Below are 25,506 nucleotides of genomic sequence, written 5' to 3' on the forward strand. Positions count from 1 at the left end.
TCTGAGTGAAAATCCACTTTAATAATCCAGCTTCAGCTCAGCTGAGAACTTCCCCTCTCAGGTGCAAAGGGATGGCAGAGAAGTCTTTCCAAGAGGGCTCAATCCACTAAGAGATTATGGCTTAGAGAAGGGAACAGCTCAAAGAAGCCCTATAATGGGAGGCAACATGGAATTTGGAATTAGTGAGTGACCAGATGGAGATGTCCTGCCACCCACCTCCCACCAACACAAGTTCCAGCAAGAGAAGCACCGAGGTTTCATCTGTTCTTGACAGCCACCCCAGTCTTCCCAGCCCTGATCCTCTCTTCCCATCCCCTCATTTTCCATTTCTTTGGGTCAGGGCCCCTGAGCCTTGAGAAGAATAAGGACCCTTGTTTTATCTCTTTTTTCTCTTTTGTAGAGACATGGACTTGCCATGTTGCTCAGGCTGGTCTCAAACTCCTGCCCTCAAGCAATCCTCCCACCTCCCAAAGTGTTGGCATTACAGCACGAGCCACCGCGGTTGGCCAGGACCCTTGTTTTCCTACATGGCCCCAGCATGACAACTAGCCCCCATTACTCAGGCCAGTCACTTTGTGATGGCGATGTTGTCCCAGCAACCAATCCAGGCACTAGAGGGGAAGTATCTCAGCTGCCATGGAGAGGGTCTCGGGTGGGTGTTACCTTGAAGAGGGTGAGGGTCTGGAGGACTCCTGTGGTGCAGGCCATCTCCCGGATAGAGTGCATGGCCAGTTGGGGGCTGCCTAAATCCAGCACCCGCAGCCCCAGCCGAGAAGCCAAGATAGGTCCAATGGTGGTTCCACAGGGGGTGTCATTCCGGACCATGAGATCCTAGGGAGAGCAGGAGACCCATGAGCAACATGCAGTCTGTGCTTATCAGAGCCAAGGACGACGCCATCTTAGAACTGCAGGGCGGGAAGCGGCCTGGGAGATGGTCCATTTGGAGCATAAAATCAAAGCCAGTGCTAAATGGCAGACCCCAAAGGACAATATATTCGGAATTGGTCCCATTCTATCTGCATTGCCACCACCCTAGTTCCAATCCATTCTTCACGCAGCAGGAAGGGGGATTTTTAAAAGTATCCATCCTTGTCACCCTCTTGCTTAATATCCACGCTCACAGAAAAAAATCACTCAGTGGTATTAATATCTTTAAAAATATTGCTACTGACATTTTGAAATGATTTTATTTATATTGTGGTAAAATAATAAATAAGAAAATGAAAATATAATGCTAGATATCAAGGTTTTCAGTGTAAGAGAAAACAGAATTACAAAATCAAATAGGTAGTAACTATTTAAATAAGAATAATTTGATGAATAAGAATTACAGTATTAACTCATGATTTTTATTTAAAAATTTTTATTTTATTTTATTTATTTATTTTGAGATGGAGTCTCCCTGCGATGCCCAGGCTGGAGTGCAGCGGCACGATCTCAGCTCGCTGCAACCTCTGCCTCCTGGGTTCAAGCGATTCTCCTGTCTCAGCCTCCCAAGTAGCTGGGATTACAGGCATGCACCACCACGTCCAGCTAATTATTGTATTTTCAGTAGAGATGGGATTTCGCCATATTGGCCAGGCTGTTCTCGAACTCCTGACCTCAAGTGATCCACTACCTCTCAAAATGCTGGGATTACAGGCCTGAGCTACCACACCTGGCATCATGATTTTTTTTTTTTTTTTTTTTTTTTGGAGACGGAGTCTCGCTCTGTCGCCCAGGCTGGAGTGCAGTGGCGCAATCTCGGCTCACTGCAAGCTCCGCCTCCCGGGTTCAAGCAATTCTCCTGCCTCAGCCTCTCCGAGTAGCTGGGACTACAGGCGCCCGCCACCACGCCCGGCTAATTTTTTTGTATTTTTAGTAGAGACGGGGTTTCACCATCGTCTCGATCTCCTGACCTCGTGATCCGCCCGCCTCGGCCTCCCAAAGTGCTGGGATTACAAGCGTGAGCCACCACGCCCAGCCTCATGATTTTTAAAATATGTACTTTTTTCTTGCTATGTCCATGGAAATGGACCCAAAGCACCGTCCCTTCCCCCAAGAACAATGAACACTTGCAGTGCCAGACCATGGTCTCTAATACCACTGCTCGCCAAAAACTACCAAGTCTAGGGGGCGAAATGAACAAGACATGCCTGCAATTTTTGTTGTGCCAAAAAGCAAGGAGACTTCCAAGAGTCAAAGGGCACAGGAGTTATGCTGAAGGGGCTCCCACTGGTCAAAGCCATGACAATTCACAAATCAAATATACTAATTATAGAGGACACTGAATAAATGAAATTCCATGATTCTATGATAGTCAGAAAGGGAAAAGCAGGCCAGGTGTGCTAACTCATGCCTGTAATCCCAGCACTTTGGGAGGCCAAGGCGTGCAGATCACATGATTCCAGGAGTTCGAGACCAGCCTGGCCAACATGGTGAAACCCTGTCTCTATTAAAAATACAAGAAACAGCTGGGCATGGTGGTGCACGCCTGTAATCCCAGCTACTCAGGTGGCTGAGGCATGAGACTCTCTTGAACCTGGGGGGAGGAGGTTGCAGTGAGCTGCGATCGCGACACTGCACTCCAGCCTGGGCAACAGAGTGAGACCCTGTCTAAAAAAAAAAAAAAAAAAGGAAAAGGAAAAATATTTCTTTGTCACTATTTGAGATGACATTTCACCTTGAAAAGCGGATAACGGAAAGAATTAGCATCTATCCTACTTTCCAATCAATAGGAGTGATATTCCACGATAACCAAAGAACCCTAGTTGATTGGAGGGAAGAAGTTCCACTTCACAGAAGAATGGAAGACTGAAAGAATTCAGGGGAAGCGGGCATTTTTCGGTAAATTCTAATGAAATTACTGATTTAGACAAGGATTACTGTGTTAAAACCATTAGGTATCTGGTTAATAGGGAACTCACCACTTGTATGGGTCACTGTCAGGTCAATAGGGGGAAAACCACCATATAATGAAAGGATAAGAGGCCATTCCTGGTCCAGTGGTCAATCTTTGCAAGGCTAAGGGTGGCCCACCCAGATATCATGTGTGTGATGCCATATGAATACACCAGCCATGTCTTCTAGCCCAAAATGTTTAACTTGAGGCTGGGCATGGTGGCTCACACCTGTAATCCCAGCACTTTGGGAGGCTGAGAGGGGCGGACCACTTGCGGTCAGGAGTTCAAGACCAGTCTGGCCAATATGGTGAAACCCTGTCTCTACTAAAAATACAAAAATTAGCTGGGCATTGTGGTGCACACTTGTAATCCCAGCTACTTTGGAGGCTGAGACGGAAGGATCACTTGAACCAGGGAGGCGGAGGTTGCAATGAGCCGAGATCATGCCATTAGACTCCAGCCTGGGCGGCAGAGTGAAACTCTCACTCTGTCAAAGAAAAAAAAAAAAAGTTTAACTTGAATCCATCAAGTCTTTAGAAATTCCAGTTGATAGGAAATACGGGGCTTACAGACAAGCTAAATGACACCATGGGGCAGTAAGGAGACATATCCAGAAGTTTCTTGAATAAGCCAATGCTATTTAAAAAGGGGTGGGGAGAACTGTGCTATATTAGAATACATTTAAGCAACATATCAGCCAAATATAATGCATTGTCCTTGTGGGCGGCAAGCCACCCAGGCGCCAAGGCAAGAGACCGAGGACACGAGCTGTTCCAGTATAATAAAATATAAAACAAGAATAGTCATACCAGATATAGATCTTAGATATGATTATATATGAATATCATTAATCATTAGTTGGTAGTAATTACTCTTTATCCCAATATTATAATAATCCTTGCTCTATAATCATAACCTAGGAAAAACCAGGCCATACAGAGATAGGAGCTGCGGGGACATAGCGAAGTGTGACCAGAAGACAGGAGTGCGAGCCTTCTGTTATGCCTGGACAGGGCCACCAGAGGGCTCCTTGGTCTAGCGGTGACGCCAGCATCTGGGAAGATGCCCGTTGCCAGGCAGACCGTGGTCTAGCGGTAGCAAAAGGTGTCAAGAAACAACACCCGCTACTTAGCAGACTGGGAAATGGAGTCACCTTTTCCCCGGGGGAGTTTAGAGAAGACTCTGCTCCTCCACCTCTTGTGGAGGGCCTGACACCAGTCAGGCTTTCCCGCAGTTATCCGGAGGCCTGTCTCCCTGTGACGCTGTGCTCTAGTGGTCACGCTCTTAGTCTACCTTCATGTTCCATCCTGTACACCTGGCTCTGCTTTCTAGATAACAGTAGTAAATTAGTGAAAGTACTAAAAGTCTCTGATATGTAGAAATAATGGCGTTAAGCTGTCTGTCTTCTCTCTCTACCTCGGCTGCCAGGCAGGGAAGGGCCCCCTGTGCAGTGGACACATGACCCACGTGACCTTACCTATCATTGGAGAAGACTCACATTCTTTACCCTGCCCCTTTTGCTTTGTATACAATAAATAACGGCGAAGCCAGACATTCGGGGCCACTACCGGTCTCCGCGCATTGGTGGTAGTGGTTCCCCGGCCCAGCTGCCTTTTCTTTTATCTCTTTGTCTTGTGTCTTTATTTCTACACTCTCTCGTCGCTGCACACAGGGAGAGACCCACCGACCCTGTGGGGCTGGTCCCTACAGTCCTGAGTTGGATACTAGGGGGGGGCCAAATACCTGTAAAAAAACATTTTGAGGATAACTGGGGAAAACGGAAAGTGATCTGTGCATTAGATGAGGTACGAGTTTACTGAAACAATTTCCTGAAATGGGGTTGGGAATGGTGGATCATGCCTGTGATCCCAGCACTTTGGGAGGCCAAGGTGGGAGGACTGCTTGAAGCCAGGAGTTCAAGACCAGCCTGGGCAACATAGCAAGAACCCCATTTTTACTAAAAATAGAAAATTAGCCAGCATGGTGGCATGCATCTGTAGTCCCAGCTACTTGGGAGGCTGAGGCAGGAAGATCTGAGCTCAGGAGTTTGAGGATGCAGTGAGCTGTGATCATGCCACTGCACTCCAGCCTGGGAGACAAAGCAAGACCCTGTTTCTAATTTTAAAAAAAATTTAAAAAAAAACTCAAATAGAAAGGTGAAGATGACTGAGTGAAAAGAGGCAACGAAAATATATCCAATATAATATCATTTTTAAAAAGTGTATAGGAAGTTTACGCATAGAAAAAATCTGGAAGACTACACCAAATTTCTGCAGATTAGTGTTTTATTTTCTCATCTCTATGTGTATTTTCTAATTTTCTAAAATACATGTGTCCTACTTCTGCTGTAAGTTATTAAAGAAAAATCTCCCAATGTCTTCTCACTGCCTTAGAATAAAATTGAAATGCCCTTCCATGGCCTAGGTATTCCTGTATCATCACTGAGCTGGGCCTCTCCCCGACCCCCTCCTGCTCTCATCCTGGCTCTACCATCCTGCCTTTCTCTCCTCCTAAAAGATGAGCTCATTCCTGGCCTCCTTGGGGCTTTTCTACTTGTGCCCTCTGGCTGGGACCCTCCCATAGCTGCCTGTTTCTCAGTGGTTAGGTCTCAACTCAAATATCACGTCCTCAGAGAAGGCTTCCTGGGGGCAGAACAATTCAGCTTTCCGAAACAAAGAGTGAACACTTGCAGCAGAAAGAGCCCTGGGCTGGGAGTCAGGATGCTGCGGTTCTACGCCTGCTATGATTGTCACTGGACCACCCATGCCTGAGTCCCTGATATAGACAGGTAGATAGATAAATATAGAAATAGATAGTCATGTACTACATAGTGACATTTCAGTCAAGGATAGACTACATATGACAGTGGTCCTGTAAGATTATAATGGAGCTAAAAAATTCCTGTCGCCTAGTGACATCATAGCTGTTGCGATGTTGTGGCACAATGCATGACTCACTTGTTTGTGGCAATGCCGGTGTAAATAAATCTACTGCCAGTTGTATAAAAGCATAACACGTGCAATTACGTACAGTATGCAATACCTGAGAATGATAATAAATATGTTATGGTTTATGTGTTTACCATATTATGCTTTTTATTGTTATTTATTTATTTTGAGATGGAGTTTCACTCTTGTTGCCCAGGCTGGAATGCAATGGCGCCATCTTGGCTCCCTGCAGCCTCTGCCTCCTGGGTTCAAGCGATTCTCCTGTCTCAGCCTCCTGAGAAGCTGGGATTACAGGCGCATACCACCATGCCCAGACAATTTTTGTATTTTCAGTAGAGACAGGGTTTCACCATGTTGGCCAGCTGGTTCTGAACTCCTGACCTCAAGTGATCCACCCGCCTCGGCCTCCCAAAGTGCTGGGATTACAGGCGTGAGCCATGACGCCCAGCCTACTGTTATTTTAGAATGTACTCCTACTTATTAAAAAAAAAAAAAGTTAACTGTCAAACAGCCTCAGGCAGGTCCTTTAGGAGCGCCTTGTTATCACAGCAGATAGCAGCTCCCTGCATGTCACTCTCCCTGAAGACCTTCCAGTGAGACAAGATATGGAGGTGGAAGACAGGGACATTGATAATCCTGACCCTGTATAGGCCTAGGCTAATGTGTATGTTTGTGTCTTGGCTTTTAACCAGAAAGTATAAAAATTTTAAAAATAGCAAAAAATTTTAAAAATAGCAAAAGCTTATAGAATAAGGATACAAAAAAGAAAATACTTTTGAATAGCTGTACTATGTGTTTGTGTTTTAAGCCAAGTGTTATTACGAAGGAGTCAAAAATTTTTAAAAATGGAAGTTTATAAAGTAAAAAAGTTGGCCAGGCACAGTGGCTCACACCTGTAATCCCAACACTTTGGGAGGCTGAGGCGGGCGGATCACAAGGTCAGGAGTTCGACACCAGCCTGACCAACATGGTGAAACCCCGTCTCTACTAAAAATACAAAAATTAGCCGGGCGCGGTGGTGCGTGTCTGTAATCCCAGCTACTCAGGAGGCTGAGGCAGAATCACTTGAACCTAGGGGGCAGAGGTTGCAGTGAGCCGAGATCGCGCCACTGCACTCCAGCCTGGGTGACAGAGACTCCATCTCAAAAATAAATAAATAAATAAAGTAAAAAAGTTACAGTAAACTAATTCATTGTTGAAGAAATACAATTTTCAAAATAAATGTAGTGTAGCCTAAGTGTCCAGCATTGATAAAGTCTGCAATAGTGTACAGTAATGTCCTAGGCCTTCACATTAACTCACCACTCACCCAGGGCAACTTCGAGTGCCGTAAGCTCCATTCCTAAGTGCCCTATACTGGTGGACCATTTTAAATCTTTTATACCATATGCTTCCTGTACCTTTTCTTTTACTTTTCTTTTTTTTTTTGGTTTTGTTTTTTTGGAGACAGGGTCTCACTCTGTTGCCCAGGCTGGAGTGCAATGGCACAATCTCGGCTCATTGCAACCTCCACCTCCCGGGCTCCAGAGAATCTTCCCAAGTAGGGAAAGCCTCCCAAGTAGCTGGGACTACAGGCATGCACCACCACACCTGGCTAATTTTTGTATTTTTTGGTAGGATGGGGTTTCACCATGTTGGCCAGGCTGGTTTTGAACTCCTGACCTCAAGTGATCTGACTGTCTTGGCCTCCCAAAGTGCTGGGATTACAGGTGTGAGCCAACATGCCTGGCCTTCTGTACCTTTTCTATGTTTAGATACACTTACCATTTTGTTACAATTACCTACAGTTTTCAGCACAGTAAGAAGCTGTACAGGTTTGTAGCCTAGAAGCAATGGGCTACACCACACAGCCTGGGTGTGCAGCAGGTCGTCCACCTAGGTTTGTGTACGTGTACTCCATGATGCTCACACAACGACAAAATTGCCTAATGATGCCATTTCCCAGGACGTATCCCTGTTAAGCAATGCATGACAGTATATATGTGTATATATGTGTATACACAATACTGTCATGTGTTATATACATACATGTATACAACATATATATGTACACACACACACACACACACACACAGGAGAAAGGACTAGATGGCTGATTTCTCAGGCAAGAGAGAAAATGAGTAGCTGGGGTTCCATACTCCCCAGCCCTGAACTTTTTCCCTGTGGAAGCCCCCAGAGTGTGTAGGAGACAGAGGGGAAGTGGGGTTGCTGCAGGGAAAGACAGGCCTACCATGTGCCAGGAGCACACTGTACCTTCAGTCTTCATAGAAATCCAGCAAAGTAGGCATTACTATCACCCCTATTCTTCAGATGTGGAAACTGAGACTCACAAAGTTTAGGAGACTAGTCCAAGGTCACACAGCTAGCACTGCAGCAGAGCCAGCATGGAATCCAGCTGTATCCAAAATCCCTGCTTTTCTCACTCTACTGGGAGCCCCTCCACTCAAGGCCATCTACCAGGTTCCCTGTTCATGGGGGGCCCATCTGTTTGTGCCCCCACCAAGCTCCCTCCATCACACCTTCCCAGTCAGGGCCCACTCTCACCTGCAGGGGGACCTTGACTTTGTTGGCCACCTCTCGGATCAGGGCCTCTGACACTGCGTTTGAGGCATAGCGTTGCTTGCTGTTCACCTTGATCACGGGGCCCTGGGGAGGGTGTCAAGGTGAGGCAGAGGTAATGACAGGCCCAAAGGGAATGAGTTGGGGCCCAGAACAGCCAGACCTCCAAGTCCCCAGGGAGAAATGGCACATCTCACCTTGTGGAATAAGGGCCGGTGGTTCTCCTCATGCTTGTCCCTGTAAGAGACAGATAAGGGCCAGACATAGCAAACAGGAGCAGGCCTGTCAACACTCACCACCCTCCCATGGCAGACATCACTAATAGATCACCACTCTTTCCCACCCAGCCCAGTGGGACTTCAGAGTCATTCCACACACAGGGTTCCGGGCAGCCTCTAGCAATAGATGGAAACAAGTTTGTAGACAAAGACTATTCCACACACCTGGGTTAGGCATTGCATGACTCTGACCAAGTTGGTCTCGCAGTAGGGAAAAGGAAGTGCCCCCTGAACCTCCCGAGAGAATGAAGAAGGGAGAAAGGAAGAGGCTGGGGCCAGGGCAGAGCCTCAAGGCAGGTTATGCTTGGGTCTCCAGCTATGTGAAAACTGTGTGACTGGCACTAGAGACTCACAGGTAGTTGGGATGCACAGCATGGGCCATGTCTGCGCTGATCATGAAGGACTTGGGTATGGCTTCCTCGAAGGCCGTTGGGTGCTGGCATGAAGCTGAGATCCGCCGCAGCACCAGCTCTGTCAGCAGTGACTGTGCTCCCTGTGCACTCTCAGACCCCACCTGGCGACAGCAGAGTCCTGACTCTGGGAATCTGGGCTCAGGGGCCTGATCTTGGAAGCCAGTGAGAGGGGCCCACTGCCCACCTGGCCCAAAACCCCACTGAGTCACTGGGTGTTCTTAGCAATACCCCTAACCTGGGGTCATCACTGAACACTGGACGGTGGGCTGAGACCAAACTAACTCGCAGTCTTAACAGTACTGGTGGGTTTCCTGCACTGCTCCCCTTCCTCCTCTCGTGACCCTCACATCTGGAGCTCAGCACAGGTGCCCCACCACACTGGTCAATTTTCTTTTATGTGTATGACAGAGACTGCTAACTGTCCATGATATCTTTTATAACAGAACACCCAAGCTGTAGCTAAGCACTTAACTACCCAGCTAGAGATGACATTTCCAGGCTCCCCTGCAGCTAAGTTCTGTGGAATGTAAGCAGTGATGAATGTCACCTCTGGATCATGCCCTTAAAGCCAGGGGGTGTCTACTGCCCCTTTGCCCTCTCTTCCCTTCCTACTAACTCAGTGTAGACATGATGGCCAGAGCTGGAACGGCCACTCTGAATGCTGAAATAGAAGTCATGTGTTCAGGACAGCAGGGACCACTCCTAAACTGCTAACTCTGACCTGGGTTGTTACATGAGAGAGCACTATCTGTTCAAGCTCTGTTATGCAGCTGAGACTGCAGCCTCACACACGCAGGCATCATGAGGACCTACTCTGTGCTGAGCCCTGGGACTACGAGGATGGACTGGGTAGAGTCCCTGTCCTGAAGGAAGAAGCTCACCATGTGGCACAAAGACACAGGAGAGATGGTCACCCTTGAATAAGCAGATCTATATTGAGTCAGAGGAGACACCAAGTGCTAAGGAGGCACACGCAACATCTCCCGTCTTTGGGGCCCCCAGAAGAGCCCTGGCTCACGGTGGATGCCTGGCACAACAAGTTGGCTGTGGAAGACTCCACAGAGGTGACCCTCCCCAGAACCCTCCACGTACCTCTTCGTTGTCATAGAGTGTGATCATGCGCACGTGAGGCTCTGTGGCCAGGGAGCCAGGGCCTGCACAGGAATCTATCAAGGCCTGGTTCAGGGAAGGAAATGAGAGCATCATCTCCAACCTCCTTCTGCTGAAACTCAGCCCACCAGCACCTTGGGTGTGCACGCTCCCCCATCCACCAGCACCTTGGGTGTGCACATTGCCCTGTCTGCCTTCCATGGCCATGACTTTTATCAATTAGGGCACTGCCTGGCACAGGGTGTGGTGGGGACCTTTTTTTCTTTCTTTTTTTTTTTTTTTTTTGCCAAATAAATAGCTACATAGGTAGAAACTTCAGGGTGTGGTGGGGACCTTTTTTTTTTCTTTTTTCTTTCTTTTTTTTTTTTTTTTTTTGGCCAAATCAATAGCTAGGTAGAAACCTTTTCAACTGGGACAGGAGACACCATCCTTTGGGTGTTCTTCTCTACATTCCCATGCAAAAGGCAGTAGGAAGATGTGGAGGACAGAGAGGAAGAGCTGAGAGTCCTGGAAAGCCAAAAGACTACACACATCACATAAATTGATTGGCCTCAGGGAAAAGACTAAGGTTCAAAGAGGTGACGGACTCCATCAAGGTGACGTGACTGGCTGGTTGCCTGCAGAAGTAGATGCAGGTCCCAGGTCCAGCTCTGGTCTCAATTACAGCCCAAAGCCTATCTCCAGCCACAGGATTACAGGGAAGGAAAGGCAGAAAAAGGCAGAGGGAGATCAAGGGCAAGAGGAGAGAAAGAAAGGGAACTGACTAGGGTGGAGAGAAGGTGGGGAATATCAAGGTGACTAGGAAGAGAGGCTACCTGACTGAGATCCCAAGAAACAGGGAGAAGGCTGGGGGCTTAAGCCTAGGGAGTGGAGTAGGAAGCAGAAGGGGGTGGATGATACTACCTTATGGATGATAAGGTCTTTCCCTGAGGCAGAAGTTGTTAACTTCAGGAAATGCAGCAGGAGCAAGGTTAGGACAAGAGACCATGGTGCCCTAAACAACTTCTCAGCCTTCTTCTTGCCTCAACCCCCTGACAGTGCAAGGGCAGAGACCAAAGGTGGCGATGCTGAGGCTGCAGCATTTAGGGCCCCCTCCTGGTCCATCCAGCACCAGCAGACTGAGTGGGTAGACAATGGCCCTCTCTCACAATCTGCTGGGGCTTTAGGCAGCTCCCCCGACCCCAAACATACCACCTCTGCTGGTGGTTATGTGCTGCCTGGGGTGCCCCGGCTCCTCACCTGCAGGGCACAGAAGCAGCTGTGCAGATTGTCCAGCCGAGGAGCAAAGATGAACTCATCATAGGCACCACCCAAGACCTAGAGAGATAAGACAGTCAGCCCAACCTTCAACCCTCCACCCCCACTCACCTTTCTTTTGCTCCCAAGGGCCTCCTTGGTTTTTTACGCAACCCCTCCCTGACCCTTGGCTTAGGGCACTATTTTTTCTTTTTTTTGAGATGAAGGTTCGCTCTTGTTGCCCAGTGTGAAGTGCAATGGCTCGATCTCGGCTCACTGCAACTTCCGTCTCCCGGGTTCAAAGGATTCTCGTGCCTCAGCCTCCTGAGTAGCTGGGATTACAGGCATGCACCACCAGGCCCAGCTAATTTTTGTATTTTTATTAGAGACAGGGTTTCACCATGGTGGTCAGGCTAGTCTCGAACTCCTGACCTCATGTGATTCCCCCCGCCTCAGCCTCCCAAAGTGCTGGGATTCCTTGCTAGGCAGGACCCAGCAGAGATTGGAGAAGGGGGCTGGGCTGGTGCTGAGGAACAAAAGGGTGGAGGCCAATCGCTCTTGACCTCTTCCTGTGGGTCAAGAAAAGGAAGGGCTGAATTGTTACCAAAAAGGCCAAGGAAGTAAACAGAGGAAGCCAGCCAAAAAACAGAAACTTAGTACATGTTCAAGCAGGACAGAGCATCCAGAGATTTAGCAATCTCTGACCATCAGCAACTGGGAGGCAGAGAACAGATGGCCACATCCAGGCCTCTTTCCCTAAGCAGTTCAATGTCAGTGTGGGTCAAAGCAGACACAGCCCACATGTAGAAGAAAATCCTGGCGAATCTGTAAAAAGCGCCAATTCCCAGATACTCCTAGTAGGCAGGTCTGGGGTGGGGAACTTGTCTTTTTGAGAACCACCGCCCTAGAAGCAGTGGGGGATGTGTCTGCTGGGAAGAACTCGGATGAGAGTCACTGAGGGCTTGGTGGAGGTGACGAGTGCTTCAGCAGGACAGGCTACGAGTGGTCAGGATCCTGGAGGCCCTCCACCCACAGGTTCCTACAGCCAGTCCTCACCGCAGGCTGGGTGTCTGCAAGGCAGAGCTCCATCTCCACTATGTCCTTGGGGCTCAGCCCCAGATGGGCACAGAGCAGGGACATGAGGACCGAATGGTGCCGCTCATCCTGCAGAGCAGAAAGACGCTGGGAAGAGTCCATTCCTCCTCTCCTTCCCACTTCTCCGGGGACTCTGCCGCCCTCTCCATGATCAGGGGACTCTCTTACCACAGCATTGAGAGGCCCTGGCTCAGGAGTCCCCTTCTCCAGCTCCTCCTGGATGGCTGTGGCAAGAATGGGGACTCTGTGGGGAGACGTGGGTTGTGGGGGGATTGAGAGGAGGGCACAGCTGAGTGCGGCATCCATAAGTTCAGGTGCCTCCTGATGGGCAACTGCCTCTGCCCTTCAATTCCCAGCCCACTCCCCAAATGGCAAGGCTGTGAGGACCCTTAGAAATTAACTGGGTCCCAAGAGTAAAATGTGACTGTGGCTACCATTAGATAATAATCACCTGGTACCACTCTCCACCCCTCCCAGCCACTGCAGCCCCGCCCCAGTCTCACAGGTGCATCTCTGTGTTGGGCCCAAAGTTCTCGTTGATATTTCGCTGCAGATGGATGGCCAGGTGTGGGATGCGAAGAATGGGCCGCTCCACGTGCACGAGCCGCTGCTCCAGCCGACCTGAGGTAGGGCACTGCGGCCAGCCAGGCCAGGTCAGCCCAGGGTGCCTCCTACCCCAGTGGTCAGTCTTCACTTCACTCAGACTAAGCAGGGTGGTCCTCTGACCAGACTGCCCCCACCCCTCTTCCCCACAGGTACCCTGACGAGTGTGGCAGTCAGTCTTTTGAGGAGGCTCCGCCATCCCCAACCTCGGTTCCCACCTTGACAATGACGCGTCCAGCCAGAGTCAGGTCACGGTCAAACCAGGTGCTCCAGATCCCACCACCATAGGTCTCCACACCGACTTGCTGGAAGCCCACCTGGCTGCGGCGAGACCTACGTTTCACCTGAGTGTAAAGATGGAGAAGAAGTCACAGAAGGCTTCAAGACGAGATGTGGAGATCAGACTTTGGCTACTCATACGTAACAGACAGAGAATATTAGTGTCACATGAAAGGCTCAAAGTGTGGAGGAAGGGGCCAACAAGTTTACCTTCTCCCTTACTCCAGGGGATAGAGGCCCCAGTTTGTACCTCCTAGTTCCCTTTTGCGCTGTACTCCCTCTGACATCTCCTCCCACCCCAACACCGTCCGAGTTCCTTACCCGGAGGCAGGGGCTGTCCGTGTGGGCCCCGATGAGGCTGAAGCCATTGCCAGGAACGTACTGGCCCCCTACAGCAAAAGCTATGATGGTGGAGGAATTCCTGGTCATGAAGTACTGAGGAGAAGGAGAGGAAAGACAGGGGTGTGAGTTGCATTACCCAGCTGGCACACAGGGCTTTGAGACCCAGCCTGGGGACCTGCCTTCCCACCCCCACCCTACCCCCAGTACCTTGCTCTCGGGCTTAATATTCCATTTCTCAGTCTCCTTGAGTTCACTGAAGCCAGCCTGGAGAAGGCGGTTGCGGCATTCAGCCACAGCTGTGGGAAAAGCACCCTCTCATAGCGATGGAAGCTGGTGAGGGGCCCATCAGCCTCCACCCTCCTCCCTTGCCCTGGCCACCACTTACCGTGGAAAGGAGAGGGACTCCGGTTCACGAACTTGAGGAGTTCCTTAGCCGCAGTCTGCACCGCCTCTTGGCGGGCCTTACAGTTTATGGCCACCTAGGGGAGGCGGCGCTCAGACTTTTACAAGGTCTGGGACCCCTGACCTTTCACCCAAGTTCCGAGGATTCTCCCATCCCCACCCCTAGAAGTGACCACTCTAAGGCACAGACCTCTGCCTCCGCCCGTCCCCACCGAGAGACCCAAACCCAGGGCTGAAACTCTCCGTTGAAAGCTTCAGCCCGCCGGCCTAGGATCATGAGCCGGGCCCGCCCCTTAATCCGAACTTTAGCTCGACCCCTTAAGTCCCACCCCCATGTCCCTGCCCAGCTAGGAAATCCTGTTCTGCTCTCAAACTCCGGGATCCCAAGCGGGCCCCACACTCTGAGGCGGCCTGCATCACGTGCGCGTACCCAGCCCGGAGCCAAAGCCCTGTACCCCAAGGAGCACCCTGACTCCTCTCCACCCACCCAGTCTCTCGCAGGACTCCCCCTTCCAATCCCGGGAAAGTCGTCAGGTCACCCTCCGCGGGGCTTTCGGTTTCGCTTTGGGTCGGGCGGCCCCACTGCAGCATCGCGCTAAGCTTGGGCCCGGAAGGGCGCCGGACCCGGTCTGGGATCGAAATTCTAGTGGGGCCGTCGGGAGCCACCTACCTGCATGGCCCCGCGCGTGGGGCTGTGTCCGCTCATCTGGCCTCTGGGCTCGGCCCGCCCCCACCGCGCCGCCTGCCCCGCCCCTCACTAGCCCTGCAGGTCCCCCGCGTGCCCCTTCAGGCCGCGCCGCACGCGCAGGCAGTCATCAGGCTTCCCCGGCCGCCCCGCCCCTTGCCGGGCCGCCCCGCCCCATGTCGGGCCGCCCCGCCCACCTCTCTTCGCCCCTCGGCAGACCGCCCCGCCCACCTCGGTCAGCCCCGCCCCTCGGCGGGCTTACCCTGTCCGCTCCGCCCCTCGCTGGGCCCCACCACCCGCCTTGCCCCGCCCCTAGCTTGGCCGCAGCGCCCGCCCCGCCCCTCGCCAGGCGGCACCGCCCGCCCTGCACCTCGCCAGGCTGCACCGCCCGCCCCGCCCCTCGTCAAGCTTCCTCGTCCGCCCCGCCTCTCGCCAGGCTGCACCGCCCTCCCCGCTTTGCCCCGCCCCTCACCAGGTTTCCCCCTTCCGCTCCGGCCCTCCCTGTACCCCACCGCTCGCCCTGCCCCCGCCCTTGCTCCGCCCCGCCCTTCGTCAGGCCTCCTTGCGCTCCCCGCCCCTTGTCAGGCCGTGCCACCCACCCCGCCCCGCTCCTCGCCAGACTGCGCCACCCGCCCCGCCCCTCGTCACGCTTCCTCGTCCGCCCCGCCCCTCGCCAGGCTGCACCGCCCGCCCCGCTTCCGCCCCATCCCTCTCCAGGCCGCGCCTCCGCCTCCGCCCCGCCCTCGTCTTCGCTCCGGCGGGGGCTGCTCGTTAGGCCCCGCCCCGCACCCCCCGTCACCCCCGCCTCGCGACCCGCAGCCGCCGCCAGGGCCCTCTGCTGCCGCGGAGGTGCTAGGACAGCCGCGGACGGCCTGCCTCCCCGTGCCCTGGGCCTCGAGGCCAATAAAAAGCTCGCCCCCTCCAGCTCACCGGGTCCGACGGGTACAGTACAAAGTGCTGTCTCTCGCCACAGCCGCCCTTGTGACAATAAAAGCAATAAGGCAAATGTCCATGGGGCGCTCACGGTGAGCTTTAGCTTCATGATAAAGCTTGGCCTGTTACCTCGTTTAATCTTCACAACTGCCCCATCAACTATGTACTCTTACTGTCCCCAGTTTATGCATGAACAAAGAAAGCTGAGATACGGAGACGGGTGATCCGTCGAGGTAATAAACGGCACAGGTGGGGTTTGAGCTCCATCAGTTTGATTGCAGAGGCCTGGAACAACCCTACAGGCTTCTCTCGGATCTTTTCTGGACCTTTTTCTGTACGCTTTGGTAAGTGTTATGTCACACGGGAGGTCCACAAGGGACACCGAAGTTGGCTTGCCCAAGATCACATAGCTGTTTGGGTGGATCTGGGATTTGACTCTGATATCTGTGCCCTTTCCATTTGTTAAAACAACAGAAAAAAAATTCCACATTATTGGCAGTTCCAGTATTCCCATGTCAGGAGTAGTGAGTAGCACGTTTAAACCCCATGCACCTTCCTAGCTGCAGGAACTGATCAGGACTCTTAGTGGCCTCTAGATCCAAAACAGGGCCCAGCTACCAGGGGTCCAATCAAAATTCCAGAGATCCCAGGTTTGTGGAGCAACCTGCCGTTTATATACCTGGGGTGGGGAGTGACAGGGTGGGATGGGGAGAGGCTGGAAAGGTCCTGCAGCCCTCACTTCAAACTAGTAGATATGGCAGGGGAGTTTTCAAGAATTCACCCACTAGGTGCTGGCTTAAATTCATGGCATTCCCTAACCGTTTGTTGAAATACTATTATGGGCCTGGCGCAGTGGCTCACGCCTGTAATCCCAGCACTTTGGGAGGTCGAGGCGGGTAGATCACTTGAGATCAGAAGTTCATGATCAGTCTGGCCAACCTGGTGAAACCCCGTCTCCACTAAAAATACAAAAATCAGCCGGGCGTAGTGGCACGTGCCTGTAATCCCAGCAGCTACTTGGGAGGCTGAGGCAAGAGAATCGCTTGAACCCGGGAGGCGGAGGTTGCAGTGAGCCGAGATCGTGCCACGGCACTCCAGCCTGGGCGACAGAGTGAGACTCTGTCTCTAAATAAATAAATAAATAAATACCATTATGTATAAAGCTCAATGCTGAGCAGGACGTGGAGAGAGCATTCTTGTCCTCCACCTCCTGGGGAGGGGACAAATTCAAGGCGGACAGCGAAAGGGCCGAAACAAGGCTACAATGTATAAGGGAAGGAGACAACCTGAATAAGGAACCACCTTTAATGTTCTTTCTGATCACAGAAAAGAGTACATGCTTGAGTAAGAGATTCAAACATCACCAAAACGCATAACTTAGAAAGTGAGCTGGGAGAGGTGGCTCACGCCTGTAATCCCAGCACTTTGGGAGGCCACAGTGGGCGGATCACGAGGTCAGGAGACGGAGACCATCCTGGCTAACATGGTGAAACCCTGTCTCTACTAAAGATACAAAAAAAAAAAAAAAAAAAAAAAATTAGCCGGGCGTGGTGGCGGGCGCCTGCAATCCCAGCTACTCCAGAGGCTGAGGCAGGAGAATGGTGTGAATCCGGGAGGCGGAGCTTGCAGTGAGCCGAGATTGCGCAGTTGCACTCTAGCCTGGGCGATGGAGCAAGACTGTCTCAAAAAAAAAAAAAAAAGAAAAGAAAATGAAAGTAAACATTTGATAAATTGAACCTCTATTCTTGATTAAAAAAAAAATCCCCTAAGAAACCAGGAAAAGGATAAAGGACATCTATAAGAAATCTACAGCAAACATTAGTGGGGAAATACAGAAGTGTTCCTATTCAAATCAGAAGTGAGACACTAATGAGCTATTACTGCTGCTAGACAATGTGGAGCTGTAGTCAGAGCCAGTACCACAAAACAAAATTAACAATTGTATATGCGGAAAAGTAAAATTGGTCATTATTTATAGATTATATGATTACCTAGAATCCCCAAGAAAATAAACGATCAAGCTGTTATTAGAACTGGTAGGAAGGGTAGCCTAATTTAAAAAACACTGACTTTCTTGTACAATAATCACCTAGAAAATATAAAAGTAAAAAGTTTCTTATTGACCATTTTTGGTTTGGGTAAAAAAGAAAAAAAAAGTAAAAAAGGCTATATTTACAAGAGCAAGGAATATTGTTAAATTTCTAGACATGAACATATGAGACACCTAATCTCACTTTAAACAGGAAAATGCAAGTTAAAAATGAGATACCGGTTGGGCGTGGTGGCTCATGCCTGTAATCCCAGCACTTTGGGAGGCAAAGGTGGGTGGATCACGAGGTCAGGAGTTTGAGACTAGCCTGGCCAACATAGTGAAAGCCCATCTCTACTAAAAATACAAAAAATTAGCTGGACGTGGTGGTGGGCACTTGTAATCCCAGCTACTCAGGAGACTGAGGCAGGAGAATTGCTTGAACCTGGGAGGCAGAGGTTGCAGTGAGCTGAGATTGTGCTGTTGCATTCCAGCCTAGGGGACAAGCACGAGACTCCATCTCAAATAAATAAATAAATAAATAAATAAATAATAAAAATGAGATAACTTTTTTGTTTTACTTAGCAGATTAACAAAAATGGAAAAGAGGGGTAATATCAAGTGTTGGAGAAGGCTTGGGGTAATGCAAGCATTTTCTGGAGGCTAAAGCAACTCCATCTGGGAAGCTAATCTGCCATGTTGACTTTTCAACAACCTCTGTTCCAGGAATGACTCTAAGTTTTCTACTTTACCTACTATTACCATAAATCCTGCGCTTAGGCAGATTCACATAGCATTCATGACTTTGCCTGGGGGGTCAACTTCAATTGTTCGACACATTCTTTCCCTATGGTATGTAAGCCCTGGGTTTGCAGGGTAATCCACCATTTCATCTCTGAAACTATGGCCTCTATTCGTAAGTCCTTATGAAATGTTTCTTTCTGGGAGCCTGGATATGTCAGCCTGTTTCTTCGGCTTTTCAGCTTCCCTGAACTTTGGGCGTATGTTTGCATAGACCTGCTCACCCCAGAAGACCTTTATACCCAAATTTCTGTGGTGTAAATGTTCCCCATGGCCGATTTCAAGCTGTCGAGATGATGTCACTGAACGGAGTTGGGAAGAGCTATGTGGAAGCATGCCATTATGTAGATTTCCACCATGCAGACACAATAGATAGAAATAACATCAACAGCATAGATTTAAGAAGGCAGTAAAATGTTTGGAAAAGTGATGGATTTTTGGTTTTTATTATCTGTAATATAATCTATTTAATTGTAAGTGTATATAATTTAGTTTTTTTTAATGATTGCTGTGTTTAACAACAAGCTCACCAAATTCCTGGAAATCTGACAATCAGTTCTCATGAGCTTGTCCAAGTTGGCCCCAGCACACTATTCCACCTGTACTGTACATCTTTGCTACTAAATGTGTGATCTGTTGACCTGTAACATCAATAACATCTGGGAGCTTTTTAGAAATGCAGAACCTCAGGGCTTATCCTAGAGTTATAGAATCAGCATCTGCATGTTAACAAGATTCCTAGATGATTTGAATGCTTGAGACACAGTATTTTAAAGTGCTGTGTAGCAGTTAATTAAAAAAAAAAAAAGGAGGTCGGTCTTTAGGAATTGTTACAGAAAAGAATTCCAAATATACTATTGAGTGAAAAAAAAGCAATTTCTAGAATGTAAGGTGAGGGCATTTAGATGAAACTTACTCAGTGAGCTAAATTTATATTTCTAGATGTTATATAAATACATATGTAAATGGATAGAAACAGGTTTGGAAGGATAATGGTCACCTCTGGGTAAGGGAATGGTAATAGATTTGGGGTTCAGGTAGGAAAGTCATAGGATGACTAGGGATCAAGAAAGAAAAAGTTTCTGAGAATCGTTCTTGCCCTTGGCCTTCTGAAGAAATCTTCCCGGGCATATCTTAGCTGATGTTTACAATGCTACCATTATTCATTCATTGTTTTGGTTTAACACATATTAAAGTGCAAATACTTCTGCGTGAACATAGCAGTCAGTTACATACACTTCAGTGTGAGTTGATAAGATACATACGTCTTTTTTTTTTTGAGATGGAGGCTAGCTCTGTTGCCCAAGCTAGAGTGCAGTGGCACCATCTCAGCTCACTGCACTCTCTGCCTCCTGGGTTCAAGTGATTCTCCTGCCTCAGCCTCCCATGTAGCTGGGTTTATAGGTGCCCGCCACCACACCCAGTTAATTTTTTTTTTTTTGAGACGGGGTCTCACTCTGTTGCCCAGGCTGGAGTGCAGTGGTGTTATTTTGGCTTACTGCAACCTTCATTTCCTGGGTTCCAGCGATTCTCCTGCCTCAGCCTCCTGAATAGCTGGGATTACAAGCACGCATCACCATGCCTGGCTAATTTTTTGGTATTTTTAGTAGAGACAGGGTTTCACCATGTTGGCCAGGCTGGTCTTGAACTCCTGACCTCAGGTGATCTGCCCACCTTGGCCTCCCAAAGTGCTGGGATTACATGTGTGAACCACTGTGCCCAGCCTAGAACTACAAACTATTGATCCTACCTTTCCCTATTCCTCACTCCTGTCTTCATGTCTCTCCTACCTAGGATGAGCCATACATTCCACTGTTGTGCTCACTCCCTTACACACACCTTCAAGTGCCTGCTCTAGATTTGCGGACTTGCCTGGCAAAACCCCAACCCTGACTGCAACCGGCTCCTCCCCTGCTCCAACCTGTGTGGCTGGAGAAACATCCAAGCCGTGCTGCCTGGTCTCACTTTAAACCAGGGATGTCCGGTCTTTTGGCTTCCCTGGGTCACATTGGAAGAAGTGGAATAGTCTTGGGCCACAAATAAAATACACGAACACTAACAATAACTGATGAGCTAAAAACATTTCAAAAAAATCTCATAATGTTTTAAGAAAGTTTACAAATATGCATTGGGCTGCATTCAAAGCTGTCCTGGGCTGCACGCGGTCCATAGGCAGTGGGTTGGACAAGCTTGCTTTTTTTTTTTTTTTTTTTTTTAGTTTTTTTGAGACAGAGTCTCACTCTGTTGCCCAGGCTAGAGTGCAGTGGCATGATCTCAACTCACCGCAACCTCTGCCTCCCGGGTTCAAGCGATTCTTCTGCCTCAGCCTCTCAAGTAGCTGTGATTACAAGCATGAGCCACCATGCCTGGCTAATTTCTGTATTTTTAGTAGAGACAGGGTTTCACCATGTTGGCCAGGCTGGTCTCGAACTCCTGACCTCAAGTGATCCATCTGCCCTGGCCTCCCAAAGTGCTGGGATTACAGGTGTGAGCCACCGCACCCAGCCAGACAAGCTTGCTTTAAATTCAACCACTAACCTAAGTGTGTTCTTTGTACTGCCCAGAGGTCCTATTGCATCTCCTGGGCCATTTGCTGCTTTGCTCTCCTGGAGGACAGTTTCATCCAGTGTCCTCCTCCATCCCCACTCTCAGCCGAGGACCATGGTTCCCATTTTACTGTGAAAACAGAAGCCTTCAAAAGAGAATTTCCGCAAGTTTTAAGCTGCCACGCCTAGGCTCCTACCAGGATCTGAGCTCCATATTCTGCTGTCCTCATTTCTGTGGGGACCATCTGTGCTCCTATCCAAGGCCACCCTCTCCACTTGTGCACAAGATTCCACCCCTCTTGCTTACGTAAGGGCACCATGTCAACTGTTCTTCCCTTTCTCCTGCATTATCAATCTCCACAGTTCTGGTGGGTCAAGCTGATTAGCATATACATGTGCTATAATTTCTCCCAAGAAAAAATAATCCTCCCTTAACCCCCAGTCTCCCTCCAGCAGTGGCCTCATTTTCCTTCTCCTCTTTATGTAAATCTCCTCTTTTAAAAAGAGCTATCTAGTCTTATGTTTTCCCAATTCCTCTCCTCCCATTCTCTTGTAAACCCTCTAGAATGAGGTTTTACCGCTATCATTCCACCACAACTTTTCTTGTCAAGGTCAAAAACAACCTCCACGATGCTGAACCCAATGGTCGATTTTCAGTCCTCATTGTCCTTGACCCATGGGTCCTATTTGACATAGCCGCTTGCTCTCCTGGGGACACTCTCTTCACTTGGCCTCCCAGACACTTACTACCCTCACCACCACTCCTTTGGGTCTCTTCTGGCTCCTGCTCATCTCCCATCTTTAATGTTATTATTATTTTATTATATTCATGTTTTTAAAATAGAGATGAGGTCTCACTGTGTTGGCCAGGCTGGTCTCCAACTCTGACCTCAAGCAATACTCTTACCTGGGGCTCCCAAATTGCTGGGATTACAGGCATGAGCCACCTTGCCTGGCCTCATCTCCTATCTTTAAATGGAAGGCCTCAGGGCTCAGTGCTTAGAAATCTCTCTACTGTCACTCCCTTGCTAATCTCCAATCTCATGACTTTAAATAGCATCCATACCCTGAAAATTGTCAAATTTACATATCCCTAGCCCAGATATCTCTTCTGAACTATATATATTCTCATATATACAATTGTTTTTGCACAGTCTCCATGTGTGTGCCTAATAGGAATCTCCAGTGTAATATGTCTTAATCTGAACTCCTTGTTCCCCAAACCTATTCCATCCACATTCTTCCCATCTCAGTGTTGTGCTGAACCCCTGTCCAGTCCAATAAGGAAGGCCCCAGGTTCAAGAGGCCAAAGAAGAGACCCAGAGCCAGCAAACGAGACAGGGTTTTTTTTTTTTTTTTTTGAGAGGGAGTCTCACTCTGTTGCCCAGGCTGGAGTGCAATGGTGCGATCTCGGTTCACTGCAACCTCCACCTCCTGGGTTCAAGCGATTCTCCTGCCTCAGCCTCCTGAGGATTACAGACATGCACCACCACGCCCAGCTAATTTTTGTATTTTTAGTAGAGACAGGGTTTCACTATGTTGGCCAGGCTGGTCTCGAACTCCTGACCTCAAGCAATCTGCCCTCCTCGGCCTCCCAAAGTGCTGGGATCACAGGCGTGAGCCACTGGGCCTGGCCGACATGGGGTCTATTGAGGAGAACTTACATACAAGATGGTCCAGTGGTGGCGAGCTGGACAGTAGAACCACCGTCACCTGCAGAAAGCATGCATTTTCACTCAACACCTGCTCCCTAACAACCTCCACCTGGCAACCTTCATTTAACCCAAAACAAAGCACCTCGATCCCCTATATGGCCCTTTTTCCACAGGATGGGAAGGGGGCTCAGAGGTTCCTCATAGATGAGGATCTCCAGGTTGCCCACTCCACGATTTCTTAGCTCAGAACTCCAAACACACATCAAGTATATCTGCCATTCAGGGTCATTCTCAGGGTGTGCTTCGGTTATTGCTGTCAGGTGCATCTGCCATACATTCAGTAAATGGCAACTTTGTCCTTCCAGTTTCAGGTCGTAACTCTTGGTGTCAGCCTTGGTGCATCTCTTTCTCTTGCACCCCATGTCAGATCCATCAACAAACCCTGCCTCCCAAGCTCCTTCACAAAGCCTTCCCTAGCATCTCCAGAGGGAGGCCAATCACAAAGCCTTCCCTAGCACCTCCTTAGGGAGGCCAATCCTCTCCTCCTAGTGCCAGTATCATCTCCTGTCTTAGGATCCACAGGAAGAGGTCTCTGTCAACTGGAAGTAACCTGTTGGCCTGTGATGTGTAATCAATTTTACTTTGCTGCTGCAATCCTCAGTGCCTGGCAGGTAGTGGATATACAATAAACACTTACTGAATTAAATAAATTTTGAAAAATAATTGTTCTTTGTGAAAAAGGGCCCTCATGGGATAATACTCAGCAATAAAAAGGAACAAGTGGTTGCTAAATGCAACACTGTGGATGGATCTCAGGTGCCTTATGCTGAGTGAAAAAATGACAAAATTATAGAGATGGAGAACAGATTAGTGGTTGCTCAGGGCTAGGGAGGATTTGGGGAGGGATTTGTGTGACTATTAAGGAGTAGCTCAGGAATATCTTGATGGTGATGGATAGTTCTATGTCTTGATTATAATGGTGGTTATGACTCTAACCATGATAAAGTTAGGGTTGCCAAATGAAATACAGAATGCCCAGTTTAATTTGAATTTAAGATAAACAAGGGCTGGGCGTGGTGGCTCATGCCTCTAATCCCAGCACTTTGGGAGGCAAAGGCAGGTGGATCACTTGAAAGTGGTCAGGAGTTCGAGACTAGCCTGACCAACATGGTGAAACCCCATCTCTACTAAAAATACAAAAATTAGCCGGGCATGGTAGCGGGCACCTGTAATCCCAGCTACTCGGGAGGCTGAGACAGGAGAATCACATGAACTTGGGAGGTGGAGGTTGAAGTGAGCTGAGATCGTACCACTACACTCTAGCCTGGGCAACAGAGCGAGACTCCATCTCAAAAAAAAAGAAAAAAGATAAGGAATAATCTTTTCAGTATAAGTATGTTCCAAATATTGCTTGGGATATGCTTACACTAAAAACAAAATTTAACTGAGTTTCCTGTATTTTCATTTGCTAAATCTGGCAAACCTAGAAAAAAATGGCATTGAACCCTATGCACACACATTTTACCTATGTCACTTTCCTGAGTGTAATACTGTGCTGTGCTTATCTAAGATGTCACCATCTGGGGAAACTGAGTGGAGGGCACACAGACCTCCGTGTACAATTTCTGCAACCTCTTGGGAAGGTAAAATTATTTCCAAATAAAAAGGTTTTCAGAATGGCCCTCAAAGGAAAACCAACTGCTCCTGTTAGTGATGAAAACAAAGAGGTATAGGAAAGTGCTGTTTACTAACCTCGCAAGTTTTATGGAACACTGTAAAACTGGCACTTCACAAAGGTGTTAAGATGTATCCCCCTTGAATGTCAATGCTCTTGTATAGTTAGTGACAGTATAACAAAGTGGTTATGAGCGTGGGCTCAGGATCCACACACCTGGCTCACATCCTGGCTTCTGCATTTATTAGCTGTGGGTCGTATTTGCCCTGTTGTGCCAAAGCCAGCCCCCCTCCCCTCCCACCCCCGTCTCTTTCCCATTCCACATTCAGAGACATCAGGCAGGAAGCTTGAGACAGGCCTGCAAGTAGTTACATTACTGAGATTGGCAAACACTACAAATCAGGGCATTTATTTTTCTTCCAGAGAGCTAGTTGGTTTTTTGTTTTGTTTTGTTTTTTTGAGACGGAGTTTCGCTCTGTTGCCCAGGCTGGAGTACAGTGGCGTGATCTTGGCTCACTGCAACTTCTGCCTCCTGGGTTCAAGTGATTCTCATGCCTCAGCCTTCCAAGTAGCCTCCACATGATCAAAAATGTGGGTGGAATAGGTTTGGGGAACAAAGAGTTCAGATTAAGACATTACACTGGAGATTCCTATTAGGCCCACACAGACACTGTGCAAAAACAATTGGATGTGTGAGACTATATATAGTTCAGAAGAGATATTTGGGCTGGGGATATGTAAATTTGACAATTGTCGGGGTACAGATGCTATTTAAAGTCATGAGATTGGAGATTAGCAAGGGTTACAGGCATGGGCCACCAGGCCTGGCTAATTTTTGTATTTTTAATAGAGACAAGGTTTTGCCATGTTGGCCAGGCTGGTCTTAAACTCGTGACCTCAAGTGATTCACCCGCCTCCGCCTCCCAAAGTGCTGGGATTACAGGCGTGAGCCACTGTGCCTGGATGCTTTTCTTTTTTTTAATTTTTAATTTTAGATGGAATTTCACTGTGTTGCCCGTGCTGGTGGCAAACACC

At 48.9% G+C, this 25,506-nt stretch overlaps 1 protein-coding gene and 1 long non-coding RNA gene across 6 annotated transcripts in view; one reads left to right on the top strand and one right to left on the bottom strand.

The window, feature by feature from the left end:
* DNPEP (aspartyl aminopeptidase) overlaps window positions 1–25,506 on the bottom strand; it is a 27,586-nt gene continuing 2,080 nt past the window's right edge. The window contains exons 1-15 of one of the 5 annotated variants that reach the window (XM_055290726.2): window positions 14,818–14,985; window positions 14,131–14,224; window positions 13,953–14,041; window positions 13,725–13,838; window positions 13,343–13,468; window positions 13,025–13,155; window positions 12,690–12,765; window positions 12,483–12,590; window positions 11,430–11,507; window positions 10,173–10,256; window positions 9,021–9,181; window positions 8,587–8,626; window positions 8,375–8,476; window positions 664–831; window positions 1–149 (exon numbers count right to left, since the gene is read on the bottom strand). In XM_055290726.2, the coding sequence (XP_055146701.1) occupies window positions 99–149; window positions 664–831; window positions 8,375–8,476; window positions 8,587–8,626; window positions 9,021–9,181; window positions 10,173–10,256; window positions 11,430–11,507; window positions 12,483–12,590; window positions 12,690–12,765; window positions 13,025–13,155; window positions 13,343–13,468; window positions 13,725–13,838; window positions 13,953–14,041; window positions 14,131–14,224; window positions 14,818–14,853 (1,458 nt within the window). In that variant the 5' untranslated portion in view covers window positions 14,854–14,985 and the 3' untranslated portion in view covers window positions 1–98. Of the gene's footprint in view, window positions 150–663; window positions 832–8,374; window positions 8,477–8,586; window positions 8,627–9,020; window positions 9,182–10,172; window positions 10,257–11,429; window positions 11,508–12,482; window positions 12,591–12,689; window positions 12,766–13,024; window positions 13,156–13,342; window positions 13,469–13,724; window positions 13,839–13,952; window positions 14,042–14,130; window positions 14,225–14,337; window positions 14,437–14,817; window positions 14,986–25,506 lie in introns of those variants that run through there. The other 4 variants (XM_055290724.2, XM_055290725.1, XM_055290728.2 and 1 more) reach the window with 4 other exon arrangements.
* LOC129488473 (uncharacterized) overlaps window positions 15,630–25,506 on the top strand; it is a 15,584-nt gene continuing 5,707 nt past the window's right edge. Inside the window, exons 1-2 of the long non-coding RNA XR_008659665.1 lie at window positions 15,630–15,857; window positions 15,948–16,109. This is a non-coding gene — a long non-coding RNA (uncharacterized lncRNA). The remainder of the gene's footprint in view (window positions 15,858–15,947; window positions 16,110–25,506) is intronic.

This window comes from Symphalangus syndactylus, chromosome 8, assembly GCF_028878055.3.
Source record: "Symphalangus syndactylus isolate Jambi chromosome 8, NHGRI_mSymSyn1-v2.1_pri, whole genome shotgun sequence".
Lineage (NCBI taxonomy): Eukaryota > Metazoa > Chordata > Mammalia > Primates > Hylobatidae > Symphalangus > Symphalangus syndactylus.